Source organism: Enoplosus armatus, chromosome 20 (assembly GCF_043641665.1).
Source record: "Enoplosus armatus isolate fEnoArm2 chromosome 20, fEnoArm2.hap1, whole genome shotgun sequence".
Lineage (NCBI taxonomy): Eukaryota > Metazoa > Chordata > Actinopteri > Centrarchiformes > Enoplosidae > Enoplosus > Enoplosus armatus.
Window position 1 is genome coordinate 9478950 of NC_092199.1, and position 22176 is coordinate 9501125.

The following is a 22176-nucleotide window of genomic DNA, read 5'->3' on the forward strand; positions in this document are numbered from 1 at the left end:
AAAGCAAGTTTATTAGCAGGACAAATCAAAGCACAGCTATGCAGAAAATGATCCACTTTCCACTTCCACTCCTCAAAACACTGTTCAGCACATTGGTTGTCCATTCAGTCAAATGTCCACTGATTGCACACGTTCCAAAGAAGTGAATTTATTCACATGGTTATCAGATCACAGCGTTTAACTCCAAAACACGAGTGTTCCTAAGTGTGAATCTGATTCTTGAAGTCACCAAATTGCCCCCACGAGGCATGGAAGGCAAATTAGCTGATATCTCAGTAACAGCTTCAGCTTCTTACCATGCTGTGTTGCTCATTTCCATTTCAAGAAAAAATGGAGGTGTCACACTTTGGCAAATGTCTAAATTAAAATGAGTTGAATCACTTCTTGGGATAAGAGTGTTGATCCATAGTCCTCAGGTCCTACAAAAGCTGGAAACCTTCAGGTGGCAGTACTATTGGTGTTAAAGCAAAGGCTAGTGCGAGGAGCATACTTGAGGGGCGTAAGCAGGTGACGTCAGCTGCTGAGCTTCTAGGTATGGCATTTGAGTCACTGGACTCATCCAGTTGATGGTTCTGAGGGAAAAGACCACATGGTTAGTGTTGCATTGAGTGGAAAAATATTTTGAAATGGATAATACATTTTGTTTTCTGTGGGCTTGACCATGAATGTGAGCTTTAAAGGTTCGCAATATGGTTAGCTTGTATAACTACAATCATGGCACTAGATTACTATACCTTTGCAGGGTCAATAATATTACGATATACTGCCGGAAAAAGGTTTTTACACATGGCTGAGGTGGTGAAGCTTCTGCTCCACTGAAGAGAGTAACAATAGTGTGGATCACTGAGGAGACTGTAACGTTACTCAAATAAATACATGATACAAACGTAAATGCCATATTTCCATCATGCTTTCTTTATTGTCCACCATTTCATGTTTGACTGGTGCTCTTTTAATTATGTCACCTTGCTGTGCTCTCTTCTTCTGCAGTGGTTTAATGGCACCTGACTGGAGAATTAGCACCACCCACTGTTTATCTCAATGCACAGTAGTGGATGGAGATGCACATTAATTTGCATTTTCTTTTTCCTATTTTCTGGATTTCTTTCTGGGTTAAAATGTGAGAGAGAGACTTTTCAAGTTTGTTTTTTCGACTGTAAAATGTTGGGCTTTTCTGTAACTCTCAAATATCAATATCTTTATAGGCCTCACAAATCCACTATTGGTCGGGCTCCAATAGGGACCTCGAAGGAATGCACAGTAAAAAACAATTCTTACCAAACAGAGAGAAGTATCCACTGTTAGATTTGAAACCAGTTTCTGGGCCTGAAAGGAAGAGAGAAGCGAGAGAGAGAGAAACATTCATTTTGGTTCTTTTTTGATTGTGTTTGCTTGTCTCTCAAGTTCCCAGACTGGCTGATGCAAAAATGCTATGATATACAGCAGACTGCTTCTTCGACATTATCATTCATTTTGCCAGTCTCACTGTAGTGGAATGAAGAAATTGTCTTGGCCTGGAAGTTGAATTGTGGCTGAAGGAAGGGCACAGTCTTCAAAGTAAAACAAGGTCAAGCTAAATTACTGCATCAAACCAAACGGCCACAGTTGTGCAGCAAAATACACACAACAATAAGATTTATGGTAATATGTTCAGTGCCGACCAATTCCCATAGTTTAGACCTACATAGACCTCTTTGTATAATCATCCTCCTTGAGCAAGATGTTTAAGATTCGAGTGTGTGTGTGTGTGTGTGTGTGTTAAAGTTTGTCTGTGTGAGATCCCCTGTTCGTGGCAGCTCAAGGTTATGACAGTTTAATACATTAAAACTTTTCTCAGACTGCTCCAGCCACACATAAAAACACCCACACGCATTTTCACATACACACAAACAAATGCACACTCGCAGATACAGAGATGGAGCACAGAAAATGATTAAGTGACTGTATAGCGGTTTGGGAACATAATAAACACTCCACGCGTTGGTTCTTAAGTAGAAAGAATTCTATGAACCAGGATCCTGGAGAAGAATGATTAATTGCTCTATAGGAGGTCTTTCCTCCTGGTGGATGTTTTTACTGGTGATAAATCATATTATCGCTATTAAAAGCCAATATGATATATTGTCCCGCTTAAAGTATGTGATATTATCTCATTTAAAAATATGGCCCTATTGTTTTTATCAGGGGAGAATAGCAGAGGTCTGAAGTGTGTGGGGGAAGTCCAAAAGTTCCAAACGAGATGGAGGTACCGATAAACAGGTTTAAGCAAAACATGCAATTTATAATGTTAAATGTCAAAATCGGCACATTGAATTGATTTTCTTGAATTCTTGAATTGATATCATTATCTGTGACTGCTATGAACATTTGTGGTAGCACGTTGGAATTGTTTTCAAATGAGGTCTCTGAGATTTGTGTGCTCATGGATGTGGTTAGACACATTCGAATGAATGAATTGAATGAGTTAGATCCAAGAAAAAATGTCAGTCTAAGGCGAAAAACTATGACTACCTCTGTAAATGACTTAACAGTGGCACCACAAAGTCAATTTAGTAGTTAGCTGTGTTGGAGCTTTCTATCATATCATACATTCTTCCAGAAGATTTGTCTGAGCACTTGAAGGACTTCTCACCCATGTGGGCTTAAAATTTGTGATTAAAAGTTTATTCTTGACCATAGTCTCTCCACAAAGTTCATTTAGTAGTTGTACTGGAACTGCAAATTTATTTGGACAATAGCATGACAACTATGCAAACGTAATCTGCTGAGGAATATCATGTGATGTGATCCGAAGCTCTAGTACTACTAAGTGGACCTTGTGGCGAGATTGTTTGGTCAACTAATTCACTAGTAATCATGTTGTTCACTTGTTCCTGCAAGTACAGGAGGAACAGTAGAGAGATGTTGATTGAAGTTTCAAGTTTGAATTAATCAGCATCGACATTTTTATTATTTAACCATGACCAGCTAAAATTGTTACAAAGCTAATGGGGATTTAAGTAAACATAAACCTCAATCTGGGGGACAAGAAATTTGGTACATCCTCACAATGATACTGTGTCCATGTGTGTGTGTGTGTGTGTGTAAGACACACTACCCCTGTGGGCCATTTCTGATGTTACTGTGGCAACCAATTAGCTTTGACATGACAGCTTTGGAAAGTCTGAGTCCACACTGACGTCTCATCTTTCTGCCCAGGAGGGGGGATTCTGTGCATGCCATCATAAAACCATCCCCGATGCATCAAGGTGACAGAGCCAGACGTCTGACACTCTGCTCTGAATAGATCTCTACCTGATGTTTACGTCTCAATTTGGATTCAGGAACTTTCTTTCAGAAGTTTTGAGAGGGTTCTGTTGCCTTCAAACTTTATGAAGACAACAACCTGAAAATTCATCAAAACATTTGTCATTGCTTCAAAGGATGTCCTTTTCATTTTTCCCTTAAAAACTGCTTGGTAGAAGTGTTGTTTTTAGACAAGAGGCACAGCCGCTAACTGCAACCAAACTACTGCACTGAGAGAAGTAGTTATATGAATTTTTATTCCAGCAAGACCAATAAAGTTTCTCCATTAATGGGATCAGTGAAGGTATAAGCTAGCAGACTGTCTGAGTCAGATCAAATTGGGTTGCTCCATTATGTACAGTTTATATTGTCTGTAAGCATATGCAGTCAAGTAAAATATACTGCTGAGTGGCCTAGATTGTGGCAGGTATTTTAAGCCATAATGGAGTAAAATGAAAAATACATTAAATAATTCAGATAAATGCAACTGGATATATCATTATTTTCAACCCTGCTCTCAGATCTCATTTAGTAAAAAAAATATGCAGTTATTTCATCTCCACTTCTCTCTCTACTTCTATTTATCTTTTATGGCGTGCAATTTTTATTTTGAAATATAACATCAGCGTTTCAGGTCAAACACAGAAAGTCTTAAAACTCTCTACTTTTACTTCACCTGTAAGGTCCCACAGATGTGATATAATGAGTCGCCATCAAGATCCAGTTTGGTCATGTCCGTCAGTGCATCCAGTGCATTATTGGTTCGGTCTTTACCCCTCCGGGTGATGCTAGGCTCTAGTACAGTGGGCTGAATCGGGGGTTGGGGTTGCCAAACTCCAACATCAGTACCATTACCAAATGCCTGGATGGCATTACCTGCAAGAATATAATGTATTAATTAGTGGCATTCTTGATCCTGCACATAGGCAGAATCTGTGTTTTACTAGACAGTATACAATTAAATAGAATGTGACAGGAACAATTAGCACAATTCAGAAAATACTGTACACATATGAGAAAATATGCATCCAATGTCATGACTTTGGTTCAACTGTAACATGTTATGCCCTCTGAGCCCGGTTTTTAAATATATATATATATATATATATATATATATATATATATATATATATGTTACATCTTCACATCTAACAAGTTAGCAGATGTCTTGTGTTCTTTCCTTGGAAAGAAGTGCAAGTTGCATAACCCAAAACATTTTGTTAATGTCCAACTAAATGCTGCTTATATTTGATACTTAAGATAATTGTGTAGAAAAAGAAATTACTTGACCTTTCTCAAGAGCATTTTTAAAAGCACTTTCTGCCTCTAATAACTATGATTCACAAAGCTGTACAAAAAGGAACTTCACAACTGCCTGAAATGAGAAAACTTCAAAAATAATTCTTGTGATATTATTTTCATAATTATATCATTAATTTGACATTTAATCTAAGATACCCTTCCCTGAGCATAGTGTGGGTGAAAAGAACTCCTTTTTGTATCTATCTTAATCATAGTACCAATTGGGCATGAGTTACTGTCAAAGCAATTTAAGGCATTGCAATTCAATTAAAATTGCTCTATGTTTGAAATGCCACTCATTGCTACTCATACGAGTGAAAAAACAAAAGAAATGCTCAAGAGATTGTTGCTTATACGGCAGTCAAAATAACAGAAATGAAATGAACGGAAACTCACGATAGACCATCACATGCTATTCCTGTTTCAAGCCATTATCTCCCAGCCTACAATTTCAAAAGGCCAATTTACACTGGAACAGGATCTCCCAGATTGGGACCAACACTTATTTGACTGCATACTTTGTCATCCTCAAAATCTGTAAATAAATGTGTGTAGGTGTGGCACCGTCCATAGTACTGAAACGGAGCGGAGGAGATTGAACGATGCTACAGAGATGGAATTTGGGAAACTTAGCCCAATAGCAAGCTAAGGTATCAGGATTAAGTAAACCATTAACTTCATTTCCCGAATTCCCACACAGTTTAGTACATGCAATGGTTCAGACCACAGAGTAGGATACATAGGGGGGACGTAAACAAAACCTTCAAAAAAGTGGTGTGTTGGCTTCCATTAAATATATATCTGTGCCCAAGGTGAAGAATAGTGCAAGGTAGGCAGGGAAATTTATTTCAGTAGTATGGCTAAGTATGGGAACTCACGTAGGCATCGATTGTTGGTGAAAAACTCAGCAAATCTTTCACAGTCCGGCTTGCTGTTCCCGCTGCTGCTGCAGTCGCACCACGGTGACAGGCTAATACCAAGTGATCGCACATAATTGGGTGTCATCACCGTACCTGCAGCATAAAAGAGAAGAAAACTATTGTTACTCATTGCAACTGTTGTCTCATTATCATAGCTGAAACGGGACTCTTTTGGTTTAGCCACTCAGTTTTGAGGCTCCACACAGTGAAACGTTCAGTCTGGAGACTGTTGTTAAAAGTGTTTTCAGGGCTGCTGTTGCTTACCATCCATAGGGAGTCAACGGTGGTGACCAGGCTGGGGCACATTGTACTTCAGGGGCAGAAACTCAAATGGAACCATTTTAGTCATCTTGATATAACTGAATGAAACTGTTTTTAAAGGGAGCGTGGGGTTGAGTGTGTGCGGAGATAGAGATGAGTGGTTAAACCGGGGGGGCCCCATTAGAGGTTGTAACCTGTGTGAAGGGGAATATGACTGCTGCAGATTAAAATGTCTGTCTGCTGAGTTTGCAATTGGTCACTGTTGCCCTGCGTTCAAATCTCATTACTAAAACTCAGTGGGACATCATTTTTCCTTTCCACATAATGAAGCCTGCTGATGGAAGAAAGACTGAACAAAAGGAAACGAGTACTTATTCTGCACAGTGCTATGATGTATGAACTGTGATGTCATGTACACCCTACAGATTTGTAATTTATTGAATTTGATTTAAGCTGCCTGGCTGTCTAGTTGATCTGGTGCCTTAATCTCCGCTGTGGAGAATACATGAAGATCAAGGTACTTGTTGCTAGTTAACGTCTGTAAATGAACTGTTATACAGCTTGCGGGTTAGCATACATGCAAGAAGCAGTTCCTGTGCAAGAATGTAGCCTAATTTATAATAAAACTCCATCGTATGTGTAGCCTGTGTTGTCATGTGACAATTGTGTGTTCATGGTTTGTTAGATTTCTAGATTCATGACATACTTTCTTTTATGTTTTAGACACTACTAAACAAAAAACTGTATATTTACTGTATTGTATTCATTCTGTAACAAGTGTATCTGTACAGATAAGTAAATTATTCAACCCTAACTGTGTGTCTTAAGAAGGAAATGGTTATTTGGTGACTGCATCGTAGTAAGAAGTACAAAGATTTTAATTGCTGTGCAGTCGCTGTGAGTTGTATCGCTCTTCAAGTTGGGATTTCTGGTTCGTATTTCGTCTTACATAGTGACACTCCCACACCGCCGCACAACCCTGCGCTAACTGCCACAACGCCTGATTTGGGGTGAATTCAACCTAAGCTTCAAAGAACTGGCTTATATTCTGTGAAGCTGCTTTCGAAAAAGAATCACCACTTCCACACTTTTAATGGGTTCCTATTATCTTTTGCTTTAGGAAAAACATCACTTCTAATCAAGCCGACAAAAGCTTCACCCAAAAAAACAAAAGAAAAATCAAGATTAGAAAGAAATACAAACAAGTTTGATGGCTGAAAGACTGACTGACAATGTTTATAATTTGAAAAACTGCATGAATTTGATTTTCATTCCCTGTGAGCTTCTTCAGTTAGGACATTTTCTTATGTACTTTCCTTGCCGCAAATTCATCTGAATAGATTTCATAGATTGTTGAACAACCAGACACAAAGCAAATGATAAATTCCATTAGTTGTCCTTTAGGTCCAGGTGCCACTCTAGTTATATAATTAAGCTGGCAAATTCTGAAGCCAATTTTAAAATGTGTCCGAGAATAACTCACCAATAAGGCCTGAGTAAGACAGCAGACAGTCAGCATAGTTCTCCCTCAGACAGCCAGATATGGAGCGAGCTTCAGGCTGACAGTTGCTGATGAAGTCTGCCAGCCTTGACCTAAAAATAATAGAGATACAAATTATAGATGCTAATTTCCTGATGCTGTTATTAGATGTCAAGCTTGTACTAGACTATATGCATTGTCACATTCATAAATAATGGTTCAGTACTTTAAAACCATGGACTAACAAGCATAAAAAAAATCAGTGATGTGGAATATAGATTTAAGACGTAAAATTAATCCTTCAATTAATGAATTTCTACAACCTATACATTATACTATAACCTACTGTATACAACTGCAGCTAACTTGCAGTTATTATTAGTAACTCCTCTCTGATCACATTCTTTAATTAAACTGTCTCAACCTCAGATTTAAACCCACATTTTCTGTCAATTAACATGATGAAAGTTCAGTTCTCAGTTTGTACTTGCACTCGAACAGCAGTTATCGTTTCTTAAAATAGACCATCTGAATTACTACTGAAGACCTCTGCAGGTGATATGTGCCTCCTAGAAATTAGAATTGCTTTTTTAATACTTAGACATAAGAGGTAGGCAACATTGTTGTTACACATTTTTAACAACTGAAGGTGTGAAATCATGTTTTCTATGGCAGTAAAAACAAACATTAGTAGAAAAAAATATATTAAATTGGAAAAAAGATAAAGTTTATTATGGATCCCTCTGTGCCTTCATACCTGCAGATGTAGTTGGTCTTGCATGTGTTCTGAAGGGACAAACAGTTAGGTTTGTCTTTATCCTCATAGGAACAGACGGGTACAATTGTTTGTCGTCTGCGTTCTGCACATGCTGTCTGATCCCCCGCGGGACAGGAGCAAAACAGCATCCCATAGCTGTATTTATTTGGAACCTTTATTTTGGAAAGAAGAACACATGTGGATGCAGGTGGTGTTCTAGCCTGGAGGGCCGCAAAACTCTCCTCTTCCTTGCTTTCTCAAAAAAAACAAAAACTTTTCCACTCTTCAACTTTTTTTGAGTATTTGAATAACCTACCTTATTTATTATCCACAAAATGTGAACTCAGAGACTTCAGACGCACTATGGCTGCCTCCCAATGCGAATAGCAACTTTAAGTGCAGTTAACCCTTTAACACGGAGTGTGTCCTCGGCGACACATTTGTGCAAGTGCACTTTGGATTACCATAAATATGTAATGGTTTGCGCTATCGGAAAACTTCCAACGGTTTTGGAAAGCTGAGACGTTGCGCTTTACAGCCAATATGGTGTCATTATGGTAATTTCACTCGCGCCTCTCAGTCAAAATCAGCAAAAAAGTCCAGGTGGACATTTTGAGGCTTAGGTTTTAAAGGGTTAAATGTTATGATAAGTAACCCAGACTTTTGCTGAGAGATTGGATTCAATGTCAGCTTAATGTGAAATTGCACTTAAATAGCATTTTTCCTTTTGATGTTTGACATGTATGTATGGATATTGGTTTGAGCAGCAACCACAAAAAAAAACTGCAAATAGCTCTCACAATGAACATGCTTAATTACCTTGTCAAAGAACTGTCGCAGGGCCTTGTGGCATTTGCGCTTGTTGCAGACCTCAGAGGCAGACACCCTGCTAGTACAGGGGTTGATGTAAGCTGAGCGGTATTTCTTACATGTGTCATTCAGGTTACAGGCCTTGGCAGCATTCAGACAGTTGTTCTCCTTTGTAGATGCAGGCTCAGCTAAGAGAGAGGGGAGACGCGCATAATTTCATATTTCTTTACGTAAGAGTGATTGCTTTCTTTTGCACAGGTTACATTGTTATTACCGCATCATAAATTATCAGTACTTCAAAATGAACATAGTTGTGAGTGAATGAGATGAGAGGATACAGTGCAGCCAAGAGACAGAGACAGAAATGTTTGATAAAATATTTGAAAAAGACAGAAAGACCTCATGAGGAAATATTGTCCTGCAGTGCAATTTCTTAAGGAGATGTTACACTCAATCCTCATTTCCACCATCATTTTCACTATTAATACAGTTCTATCCACAGTCCTAAGGAAGTTTCTAAGTATCTCTTAGGTGCATCGGAAAATACTATCTTATGTAATTAAGGAAGATAAAATAATAGCCATTGTACCACTATTGACATAGATTGTCCAAATGATGGGAAGTGAGTATGCATCCCACAGTCATAACCAGAATTAAGATTTACACATTGTCCAAAAATTGTCCACTAGATATCTTTTTATGAATTGAAAGCCAGTTTCTCCCAATTTTGTACTAGAATTGCATCATCTACTGTATGCCGGTCTGAAGCTGAAAACTGTATGAGAGCTCTGAGCGTTGTTGAACTCAATCATGCATGTATTTGCAAACATTATACAAATTGTGTGGATATATGAATTATTGCACCAATTTGATGCTCCAGTTACTGCATTTATTGCAGTTGCTTTGTTACACGTTTGAACTCTAAATTCTGTGGCTAAATGGTGTACCTTAGGTTATTATCAGATCCCCCTCTCAGACCTCATTAGGTCTGGCATTTGTGATCAAACCCCTGTATGTGCAACACAGAGCCACAGTTAGACCCCACTGACCTCTCATCTCGCCGAATTAGACAGAAGCCCTCAAACCCTTAATATTCAGAGCATTACCCAAAAGTACACCACTATTATTATTATTATATCCCATTGTGTGTTTGTGTGACTCTTCATATCTTATACATATAATTCAAGGGTAATTTTGTTGTCCTCAGCCTTACAGAAAACAGAAATGTACACTTTCAGAATACAAACACCTGCTCTGAGAAACCATGTCACCCATCTTTGCTTCCATCCCAGTATGTCTCTCCTTCCACCACAGCAAAAGCACTGTGGCCAACTCTCTCATCTCATCATTTATCATTTGTTGTAGTTAAAGTCCTCTGTGCTCCACTGCACAGTAACACAAACTGTATCCTCAGCTTCGGCATGGAAGAATGAATTCTGTAATTCTGCCTTTTGAGGTGGAATTGAAGCTCACTGCACTCTTTCATGCACCACAGAATGAGCCATGATTAAATCTGAATACATTCTTGAACCTTGGGTTAATCACATATTACAAAACCCATTACTTACATCTGACAAGTGCCTAGAAATGTGGGCTGTGATCCCTTAGTGGCTGTTTGTTGCTCTTGGGCCATAGGTGTGACAGTTTTACCTCAATTACTGTTATCCAGAGGGAACTGCTTACCTTCGATGTATTAAAAACACACTTTTTGAAAAAGTTCTTACTTTGAGGACTTGGATTAAAACATGGTTATATACGTGTGTGCATGTAGCAGACGGCCTGAGCTAAGTGTGAGTAAGAACGTTGAAGCTGTAGGTCACAGCATGACTTCATATAGACTCAACACCCCACGGCAGGAGAAAACCTTTTCTATCGGGAGCATTTTTGCATTTAATAAGCAAATTCTGAGGTCATATTTTCTCTGTTTCCAGAGTAATTCAACAATTTGCTACTGTTTGAAGAGCATCATGTCCTAAAACAACACCACTTATCAGAAATGTGATTCTATTAACTAATGTTGGCAATGAGTTATATAAACAGAGCTAAGTTGAAGATTGAAGATCGTTACTAGTTGTCTGTGCTGTTTGCTTTGATTTAGTGCGTACAATCACTATGATTGTAATGATTAGAAAACTTCTTTGCTTGTGTCTATAATCATCTTACTATCTTAATGAGCTATTGTCATGTTTCTGTATAAAATGCTGAGAAATGCCAGACATGTTTAAATTGATCTCACAGAAAAAGCCAACCAACTCCAAAAACGGTGTAAACGTTCACGAATTTAACTGAACATTATTCTAGTTTCTTGCATCATTAGTCTATTGACCTTACAGTGCATAGCATGAACTGCAACCCTATATGTCCGCCAAAAATATAGCATATCTTGTTAAAAGACCTACAGGCTTAAGATAAAAACAAATCTCTCTAAGCCATCTTAAGTTGCACCCCCTGAGCAAGGCCACCATGTTGCCATTGATGTAGACCAAATAACAAGCCAGTGTGGCAAACACTGGAATCTGACCCTTTGACCTCTAAACAAAAGACCGCCAGCCAGGTAGGGTTGAATATGAATCTAAAAGAAGAGGTTAATTATGGTGTCCTGGGGGGCTGCGTTCATTTATACAGTGAATGTGAGATGTCCAGGGTTTGTAATGCCCAAACTTATGAAATTCCAGTGAAGGTTTAGCAGTGTATATACGGCATTTTCATTTACTGAAAACTCTTTCAGATAGGTGGGCTTAAGCATATCCAAATTTTGTAAACTTATGTGACACATGGCATGCTTTTATGTTGGAGTATTGGCCCGTGAGATCTCAAATGCAGTTGAGGTCAAGTCTAGACCATGTTATTGCTTGTGCCTGGTGAGAATGAAGCTAAAGAAATGCGAGAGTATGGCTGCATGGTTTACAGCCTTCACGTTTCCTGTCAGGAGTGTCTTACGTCTATGGATGCAGGCTTACATGGTTTAATCGTTTCTAAAATAAAGAGCAGCAACAGAATTTCCTGGACCACAGCCACCATTAAACATAGGGGCGAGGGTAAAGTCAGAAGCAGTAGAGCTGCTCCTAAAACTCTATAGGGTTTAATTCCAGTGTAGCACTTCTGGATAATAATGTTCTGCCAAGCAAATGCTCAAGCCTACCTTTTCTTTTTTATCTGAATATGTAATTCAAGGGTATGGATAGGAACATGTGCCCATGGAATTGTCCTTTTTATCTGTGTCTGACATGAAAATCCCATATCCAAGAAACACAGATTATAGTAACACAGAGCATTAGTGTGACCCGCAAACCAAACCTCAAGAGCCAGCTGTGTGCATGCAGATCTAGAGGCAACATGCATTTCAAAAGTCTGGATTACAATGAAGCCCACTGCACATGCTCAGTTAAAACTATTAACTCACTGAAGATGACCAGCATTGTTGGGGGCAAGCCACTGAAAACAAGCCAAAAAACAGGGCTGTGTGTAAGTTTAGTAAATACTGAATAGGTATCAGGGTTTCTGATTTTACTGATCTTAATTAATTAAACATCAATAATGTTAAGTGCAGACTTAATAATGTTTGATTATGGTGTCCTTTGGCAGTTCTGTTTGTGACTGGTTTTAAGAGGTTCTAGTTATAAATTCTTAGGATTTATTTCTTAAATCAATATTTTTATTTTTTAGTTTGGTGGTAACATTGCCATATAAAATTAAGCATCGCCTGCATAAAAAGGTGATTTATTGATACTTGGAGACAAACTGTGTGGTGAGTTTATTTTCTCAGAGCTCAAAGCTGAATGTTTTCAGCAGCCAAGTGTGCATATTATGTATATTTGACTTATAATGTTTTCTGGTCGTATTACGTGCCTGATTCCACAGTCTATTTTTATTTCCCTCAAAATTCATTATCCCAAATACTGAAAACCACAAAATGATTTTATTGCAGAGTCTCTGTATGCTGCCCATGGTCCAATATCCTCCTTCACAATGTATCACTGCTTTACTTGATCCTTCGAAACCTGTCCCTCCACTTAGTGCCCTCTTTGTCATCTCCTATAATGGAAAGAAAACAGCAGTGGTCATAGCCCGCTCCTTCATGGCACCCTGCCTTCTATCAGGCTTCCTGCCAACATCACTAAATCCACCCCACTGTCTCAGTATTTATGAGCAGACCCGAGACCCATTTATTAAGTGCACCCATGTAATTAGCAAAATCTCACTTAGTTTCTATCTCACCAGCTATTCCCTTCCTTCATTTAATCCTCTACTCAGTCATTCATCCTGTATTCATTTAAACAAAAGTCCAATACCCACCGCATTGCTGGTGTCTGCCATATGATTCTGATATGAGCTCACGAAGATGCTGATGTTGGTCTGTGGGACTCATGTGGCCCATAGTCTCTTGATCTATGTTGCCAAATTGTATGCTGAGAATGAAAATCCTTACAGACAAAGCAATGAGGATAGTTATTATCATGGTTATGTTATTATTTCTTTGGAACCCAGACTACCCTTTAAAGTTTCAGGTTGACACACCATGTTATAACATCTCCTCCTTCAGATTTGACTCATTGGTTATGAAGAGAAGGTTAAGTTTGTGTTAAGATGACTGGACATACGGCACTACTGTGAGTGCAGGATATATTACTTCAGCAGTAATGCACACAGTATGAAAGAATTTATGCGTGTGTGTGTACATGCGTGTTTGTGTGTATGGCTGCACCGTGTTGATAGCTCACATCAAATAATGCCATGCCTGACTGAAACCATTATCCTGTGTCACCTGCAGCCTACAGAGTTTTATTTTCTTATCTCAAAGCCATGATTAGTCATTGCCTGCATCACTCATGGTTGAATATCCACTAGGCTTCCTACACACAGCTTGTCATGGCTAAACCATCAGGTACACTCATCTTGGTGAAGAATTTCCAGCTCTCCAAGCTGCTTTACTGAGCCTTCATCTTCCAATAAGATTCATATGTGTCAGAGTTGAAGGGAATGCTGGGAGTGGGTTAGTCAGTATGTTAATGGCTGTGTGTGTGTGTGTGTGTGTGTTCATGACTGATGAACATGCATCTCCTTCAAATTTTATTTTAGATTTGCATGATGTGGCCAAATCAAAGTGTCAAAACAGGGCTTTTTCAGGTGTGTTACACCTCATTTCAAGGCATTTCCACTCAATACAAGAATACTTACATGATGTCTTTCACACACAGACTGAACGTCATCTATTGTGACTCAATTTAGTTATGTTTTTATCCATCGTGCCAATTTGCCTCTCATTCACATGAGAGCACTTTGGGGTTCAGTGTCTTGCCCAAAGACACTTTGACATGTGGACAGGAGGAGCTGGGGATCGAACCGCCAACCCTGTGATTAGTGGACAACCCACTCTACCTACTGAGCAGCAGCTGCCCCTTGACACCCAATTTGGTTGTACAACAAAGCAAAATACGAAATCATATCTCTCCCACATAGATTTTGAGATACTTGAGAATGCCTGCTGCTGAAAAGTACAGCTTTTGCCTCCAATTGTAATGCAGTCCAGTGTGATGGACGTGAACTATTGACATTCAATTTTCCAAATCCAAACAATTTCCATGACATATATTGATATCGGGAGAATTGCTTTTTGCTGTTGTGATTTTATTTAAGTTTTGCATGTTGCCGTCTCAAGTCATTTAAAGGCATTTTCTGTTGTGTTCTAGAGGGGGTGGACATAACACCTGCACAAACATACAGTATAATGCAATGTCATGTTGGAGGTGGTCATTCATCATCTTAGATTATATATTTGCTCAGATATTCAGATGTTATATAAAGCAAACTTATTATGCTTTCTATTATGAAGAAGGAAAAACTCTGAAATGCAGTATTCTTGCTGATAAATAGAATAAAGTTTTGTTTGTTTCACTGATTACGCGGCATCTAAGTGAATTTCAAACTTCTGAATCCACAACTTGTCTTCTGTTATTGGGTTTTGAGCTCCCTCTGGTTAACTCAGTTGGAATAAATTGTGTTATTCTGCGGTTCCAGAGGGGCAGAGCGAAAACAAAAGTGAAGTGTGTGAAAGGAAATGCCTTCATATGATTCGCTGATATGGCTGAAAGCAGTCTTGTGTAAAAAGGATCAGCAGATTAAAAGTGTTTCTTCTGCTGATGGCTACTCTGATGTTCAGCTGGAGCAGTTTGCTCATGTATGCAGGCCGGGCCAGTGACAGAGGACAAAAACTACAGAGGATTAATGTTTTGGTTCAGGCAACTAGACCCCACTGAATTCTTCTAGAGGTCTTTGCAATGGAAAATCATCACGCCGAGCTTCATCTCTTGTTCACCGACTCGACTCCCTGTAAGACTACTGATGAGTTAGGAGGATGTTCTGGGAGGAGAGGGAAGAGATGCTCTGCTCAGTGGTAGGGCCAGTACGAGTGGGATTCCCCTGCTCTGGTCTATAGTGGTTACAGCATCATAGGAACATGAGTGGCAGGAGTTTGTTGATGGAAATTGAGTACAAGAGGTGTGGCTATATTCACTATGGCTCTAATACTGATTTACATTGTCATATTCCTAACTTTCAAAAAAGCACTGGATGCAAATGTATAAAACTAATTTCAACATTTTCCATTTGAAGCATTGAGAACATACTGAAAGGCAGAATGAAAGGGCTTATTCCCTTGCTCATTCTAATGTACAGTATGTGCTACTCCAAAAGTCCTCTTAGGATGTAATCTAATACCGCTGGTATGACTCGAGTGTTGAGGAAATGCAGTATCTTATGTGTAATGACTTGGGAATGTGATACTCTGCAGGAATCCTTGCTTTTCTTAACTCTCTCTGTGGGATTGCAAAGAAGCATAAGCAAAAAGCAGCAGGTACATCTGGAATCACCTGAAGTTGTGTGTAGCTCAGTGTCATTTAGTAAAGACTTTGAGTTTCCTTGTTGATGGCCTCAAGTACCCCAGGAAATTTATTTTTAAAGACATGAACACTGTGTGGTGTACAGAAGCTCTGTCGGCATTGTGTTACGTCTCTGAAGGGCACTTGCTCATTGATTTTCTAAATGATGCAGCATTTAATTTCAGTTGTTCCTGGAGACTATACTCTAGCAGTTACTGGCTTGGATGTCACGCCTTTCAGTTTTCATTAATAATGTTAAAAATACATCATAAGTGAAGCTTTCTGCAGAAGCCATACATGAAGAAAATTGACTAAGGTAGTACTCAAACCAGAGGAGTCATACCAGTAGTCTAGCATGAGGAGTAGGAAACTAATTATGGTGTCTTTGTTTTTAGCCATACTTGAGGCATGGCTCTATGGATGACACTGTCAGTCTGTTGGTCGGTCAACCACTTTGGTCCAGACTGAAATATCTCAACAACTACTGGATGGATTGCCATGAAATTTGGTACAGATATTCCTGGTCCCTGGAGGATGAGTCCTCATGAGTTTGTTGATCCCCTAACTATTCCTCTCGTGCTCCTCGCAGGTCAAAGTTTTTCTAATCCTGTTCAAATATCTCAACATTTATTTGATGGATTAGCACAAAATACATATTGATAATAATGACTTGAGGTTGGCATTTGGTTTGAGTCAAATGTCTCAACAGCTGTTGGATGGATTACCTTGAAATTTGGTACAGACATTCCTGCTGCCCTCAGGATGAATAGCAAGCACTTTGGTGGTTCCCCGACATTTCATATAGTGCCATATTCAGGTAAAAATTTCAATTTGTCCAGTACTTGCAAAACTGATGACATTGTCATTATCCTTATCACGTTAGCATGCTAAATTAAGATGGTGAACATACTTGCTTAACGTCAGCATGTTGGCATTGTCATTGTGTGTGTGTGTTAGCATTATTAGCATTTATTTTGAAACGCTGCCGTGCCTAAGTACAGCCTCACAGGGCTACTAGCATGGCTGTGGACTCTTAATCTAGTTGATTTCTTGTTGCTAGATATTTGTGTTAAGTCATGTCACTGTTATGTACTATGGGAAAACTCAGGAAAACGTGTACATGTAAAGCTATTACATAAAATCCAATTCGTAGTTGAGGGTTAAAAGAAGTCAGTAGGTAGGTGCATCTGCTCATTTCATAGCCATCATGTCTTATGATTCGATTTTCAGCCATTCAGAGTGATGAACATCACGTTTTAGCAGTTGACCCATGGGATATAGTCTGGATCATTCTATACTGACTCACGTGCATTATTTTACACTGCGGATGGCCTGAGGCCTGGCTTAGTTGCAGACAGGAATGAGGTCACTTATGGCAAATAGATTCCTGATATCTAATCCATTAAGTGATTTTATTTTTTCTCAGCGCCCCCTTTGGCTGTTTACACACCGCTACTGGCTACTCAGCTCCAGCTCCATCTCTGCATACCGATTAATGTTGCTCACATACTCACATAAACATTGGTGATTTCTTATAATAGAAGTTAAACTGCCATGTCTTCCACATTGACAGTCACTGACTTTGATAGAAGAGCACATTAGCGGCAGATCAGACTTTTGAATATATCTTAATCAAGATTAAAATATTTCACATCCGTCCAGTTGGATCTGCTGTCCCATCTAAGCTACATCAGGCAAATTAGTTTGTAGTTAAAAAATTACTTGGACATTTCAAGCTGCTCATTCTTCTTGGCCTTTTAATAATTCCTGTTTTGTTTTACTAGAATTCCCATTATCTGAAAGCCTCATGAATCCTTAACCACTTTCCAATTTCAGTTTTCTTCTAATTCTTCTTAGTTTCGCATTGCTAGGCCTATCTCCGCACTACATTTGCACTATTCCAGCGGCAAGGGGAGAAATCCGAATTCCAATAAATTTTTCTTTACTCTCCTTTTGAATTACAGTCAACCATTATGTCATCGCATGTGGAGCAGAGCCACTGTGATACGCTAAGTGGATTCAATCACAGCGAGAGCCAGAGAGGGAGGGAGAGCCAGAGAGAGAGAGAGGGAGAGCCAGAGAGAGAGAGGGAGAGAGAGAGAGGGAGAGCCAGAGAGAGGGAGAGGGAGAGCCAGAGAGAGAGAGAGGGAGAGCCAGAGAGAGAGAGGGAGAGAGAGAGAGGGAGAGCCAGAGAGAGAGAGAGGGAGAGCCAGAGAGAGAGAGAGAGGGAGAGCCAGAGAGAGAGAGAGAGAGAGAGCCAGAGAGAGAGAGAGAGAGAGCCAGAGAGAGAGAGAGAGGGAGAGCCAGAGAGAGAGAGAGGGAGAGCCAGAGAGAGAATCAAATGACCATTTTTTCACTGAAATGGTAGCTGGCCAGGGCAGCAGACGCCCTCCTCCAACCAGAAAGCTCAACATTGAAGGGTGCCAGAGAGTGCTGCACTTGTCACACACACACACACACACACACACACACACACACACACACAGCTCTTGTTCGATCAGTGCCATTGAATGCAGACAGATGGTTAATTGCTCCTCTGTGTATGTGTGTGTGATCTCAGCTAAATATGGGCCTGCCTAGGTTTATGCTCCACCTGCATTGACATTTGAGGGTACATGTATGGCATTTAGATTCACAACAACAAACAGCAAGACACATTTCTGTTCTTTTTTGTTTTTTAAATCCAGGCATTCATCCCAGCAAGCTCCTGGAGCTCAAACAACACACGCTCTACTCTGAAAGGATGATTAATTCACAACTAGCACATAAATGCTACTTCCAGCATTAGTAGTGTGACAGTGGGGAAAAAAAACATGCAGACCTCTCATCATGGCTATGAGAGCCGAAAGTGAAATATACTAAATGACTCTGCTTTGTGCACGGTGGGTCACAGTGGCAGATAAAAGCTTTTGTGATGGATAATGGGCGTTGAAAGCTGCAGCCTGAAACCAGACAGCAGTAGAAAAGAGTGGTTGTCAAATGGTGACAGATTTGTAGCGGCGATGTGGTGACTTAAGCTGGGTTTAAAGCACAACTGAGAAATAACAGCTCTCTGTACACAGCGACTTCACTTTGCACTTAAAAACTTAAACTTGAGGAATGTCAGCCACGTATAAAGCAGCGTCTTACCAGCTATGATGGGGGCCAGACGGAAGATATCTGAGAGCCGGCTGTTGACTGGTTCGTACGGAGAGTATTCCAGCAAATCATTACCTGCATGGGAAAAAATGTCAACAATATGTGCTTGAGATGATGTGTGTATGTGTAAACATATGTATGTGTTGTGGGTGGATGATATCTGATACTCAACAATGTCGATTATACTCAATTGGTAATTGGGTATCCCTGTTAATTACTCCATATTACATGAAACATACATGAGTGCTGATTATATAAATATTGATATGTTGTCATGTAATTATACAATACAACTTTTGAAGAAGGTTGACCTTAGAGAAAATTGTACTCAAGTACACAATCTGAGGAGAGGTTGCATCATTACACGTCACAGCAATGCATGTGTGGCACAATGGCAACACGCATTTTCTCTGAAAACAAGTTATCAGCTCAAACTCATAAGAAGACCAGTGGGCTTCTGGACGTTGCTCACTGCAATTTGACTGATTTACAGGAAAAGGAGGATTACGTCGATGTTATTAGTGAAAGTATGTTTACTCAGTTACTTAACTGAAATACAAATTTGAGGCACTCTCCTTCCTTTTAAGCTACTTCAGACTTCTATCACCTTTCAGATGCAAATGTTATGCCTTTCACTCCACTGCATTTATCTATTTCTTTGCAGTTTCAGATTTCACACACAAAGCATACAGTATGGTGAGTTTATATAATAATGCATTATTACAGATTAAACTACCTACCTTGACCAGCTTAATGCACATTAATGCATCAGTGATAATTAGCCAATAGTATAAAATAGTATATAACAATGACAGACTGCCTGCGTAATATGTAGCCACTGTGCTTTTTCTTTAGACACTAAAAGTACATTTTTCTGATGACATTTTTGTACTTTTGCTTAACTAAGATTTTAAATGCAGGACTTTTACTTGTAATGGAATATTTTTACAAAGCAAAAGGACCTGAGGACTTCTTCCACCACCATAAATACATTTTGATCAAATCAAATAATGATGAATGGTTTGCTCTGAATCAGTGCATACCCTGTAAACTCTGAAATATGCTCCAAAAGATCCGGAGACAGTTCTTCTCCTTCTTCATGCCTCTTCTACACCTGCAGTTGTAGAGGGGGCTCTGCTTCATGGCTTCTATAGCGCTGCGACACTCGCCCTGCGCCTCTGGACCGGTGACCGCGCTGAAGTTGCTCTCCCTCCCCGCCACACACTGCCTCATCGTCCGGTACTTGGTGCTGCAGCTGTACTCCTTTAGACATTGTTCGCTGGCTTTCACGCAGTCCAGGCGCACGGAGCGGGAGGGCGAGCTGCCGTCACCCCTCAAGGTGAACACTGAGTCTGGGAGTTACAAGAAGGAGGTCAGATCTGTGCTCACGATGTCAACTCATTTGCGGACGTTGTTCTGCACACATAATTACATTATTTAATAGGAGAGTAATTCATGGTATTGTTGCCAAATAACACACAAAGATGCACTGAGCATTAGACTTAAACTAACTAATTAAACTTTCTGAATGCTGAGTATTCGCACAAAAATCTGAACAAATTTTGGTGCCACTGTGTGCTGCATTTATTGAGTTGAACTGTAAAGGAACAGGTATATAGCCTATATCAGCATATATTATGGTCTAAACATTATAGGAATTCAGCAGATGAATGCGTCACTTACCCAGGAAGGACAATATAATGACAAAAGTTGCTAAAATCATTGCGCTTTAGGAGGTTAACGTTTTAAAGAGGTGTTTCGGGGGAATTAAAAGAAGTCAGGCGAACTTGTCAGACAGATCCGCTTTTCCTCGGGTTGCACATGATGTGAGTTCAAGTGGCGATGCATCCTGTAGATCCAACAGTGAGAATCCCAACTCCCGATCCGAGTCCAGCAGCTAAGACCACATCGTGCAAACCTGCCCGAGTTTTGGACGATAAAAGACAACAAGTGAGACGCAGAGAGACGCGCCGATGGTGGACCATTTCCACTTCACTCTGCTCCCATCTACTCCTCCGTTTGTCTGATCCGACACGGGGGCTGCCAGTGAGGAGGGGGGGGGGGGGGGGGGGACAAAACTTTACACCAATCACTTCAACTTATTAGATTAATTAATTTAATTGTCCATTATAGCCCTGATCGGCCTGCAAGCCTGTTTAAGTGATACATCCCAAAAGCTGGAAAATAGATCCCGTCCAGCAGGTGGAAAGACAAAACAACGCCGTTTGATCGGGACTGTTCTCCACTCTGATGAAGAGCTCAGAGGCTCGGCATGCGGCGCGGGAGCGAGAGCGTGACGTCATGCGGCTATGCGCACAATAACCTTAATAAACCCATTAACAGCCCCCATTTACATCAAACTGCTCAGACAGTCGAAACAAATTGATGGCCAGCGGCAGCAGGTTACATCTGAAGGAACACTTCAGCCGGATGGAGTTCACTTATTAACTGTGTGGAAAATCAACATTTATAATAGCTCATTATATATTTATGTAACCTGCAGGCCCGCATAACATGGCAACCTAACATTTAAAATGTATCTCCTATCAAACGGCTAAATTGCAACGATTTTTAAGTGTCTCAGTATCTCACTGAAGGCAGTGTAAGTCTTTGTCCTCCTGAGCTCAATAGCATGCAGCACTTTAATTTGAAGGAGTGGGTAGCCTACAACTGTTTTTGTTTTGTTTTGTAGGGTGCTTAAAAGTTTCAAGGTATTTCCCTCCCTCAAATTGAATAGCACAAATGGTGAGTGGAATTGGGCAGGAAAAAAACATCATATTGCTTCTTTATCTGAAATTGCAGTTACCATATAAATTGTGATAACTGTTCACCGAACTTTTTCCATCAAAGTTTGTTTTTCTGCACTGAAAAAAAATCTGATTTAGAGAATGAGTGAAAAATGAGACGGTAGCACTCAATGATTTACTGGGTAAAGAACTTTGGGATCTTGCTTTGCAGTCCATATATCCTGCACAACAGAAACAATTTAATTACTTTAAACACCCCTTCCACCTGTATTAAATTTACAGCATATATTGTGTTTCATTGCTACATGTTATGTATGATATGTTCTGATTTTATATGTAAAGCTCAACTATCACTATCCACTTGAGATTTTGTGTCCCCTAAATCTATAGGAAAAGACCTGCAGTATGTCAGTGTTTTGTCCTTGACCAGTAAGACACTCACTGCTCAGCATGTAGGACATCTGAAATAGATAGTGCCTTGCTGAAAGGCACTTCTGCAGGGTTTTCCCCTGTATTTCATAGTGGAAGTGGGCAACTTTGCCTGAAAAAAGACCACCTCTGCTATCATCAAAAGAAATAAAACATAAATCTCAATGGA

At 39.8% G+C, this 22176-nt stretch overlaps 1 protein-coding gene across 1 annotated transcript; it reads right to left on the reverse strand.

Moving 5' to 3' along the window:
- Positions 1-419: 419 nt before the first annotated feature.
- gfra1b (gdnf family receptor alpha 1b) lies at positions 420-20554 on the reverse strand. The gene is made up of 10 exons (XM_070926972.1): positions 20515-20554; positions 19875-20183; positions 18823-18906; positions 8825-9003; positions 8006-8178; positions 7252-7361; positions 5466-5600; positions 3962-4161; positions 1279-1326; positions 420-572 (listed from the first exon to the last, which is right to left on the reverse strand). Exons 1-10 carry the CDS (start codon positions 20552-20554, stop codon positions 420-422), a joined length of 1431 nt encoding a protein of 476 aa, XP_070783073.1.
- Positions 20555-22176: the final 1622 nt, after the last annotated feature.

What these genes read in the sequence shown, in the direction of transcription:
- gfra1b (XM_070926972.1), bottom strand. Translation starts at nt 20,554, where the DNA reads ATGATTTTAGCAACTTTTGTCATTATATTGTCCTTCCTGG. An exon ending in CATTATATTGTCCTTCCTGG is followed by an intron (nt 20,184 to 20,514) that starts GTAAGTGACGCA and finishes TGTAACTCCCAG; the next exon opens with ACTCAGTGTTCACCTTGAGG. An exon ending in AAGACCAACTACATCTGCAG is followed by an intron (nt 7,362 to 8,005) that starts GTATGAAGGCAC and finishes TATTATTTTTAG; the next exon opens with GTCAAGGCTGGCAGACTTCA.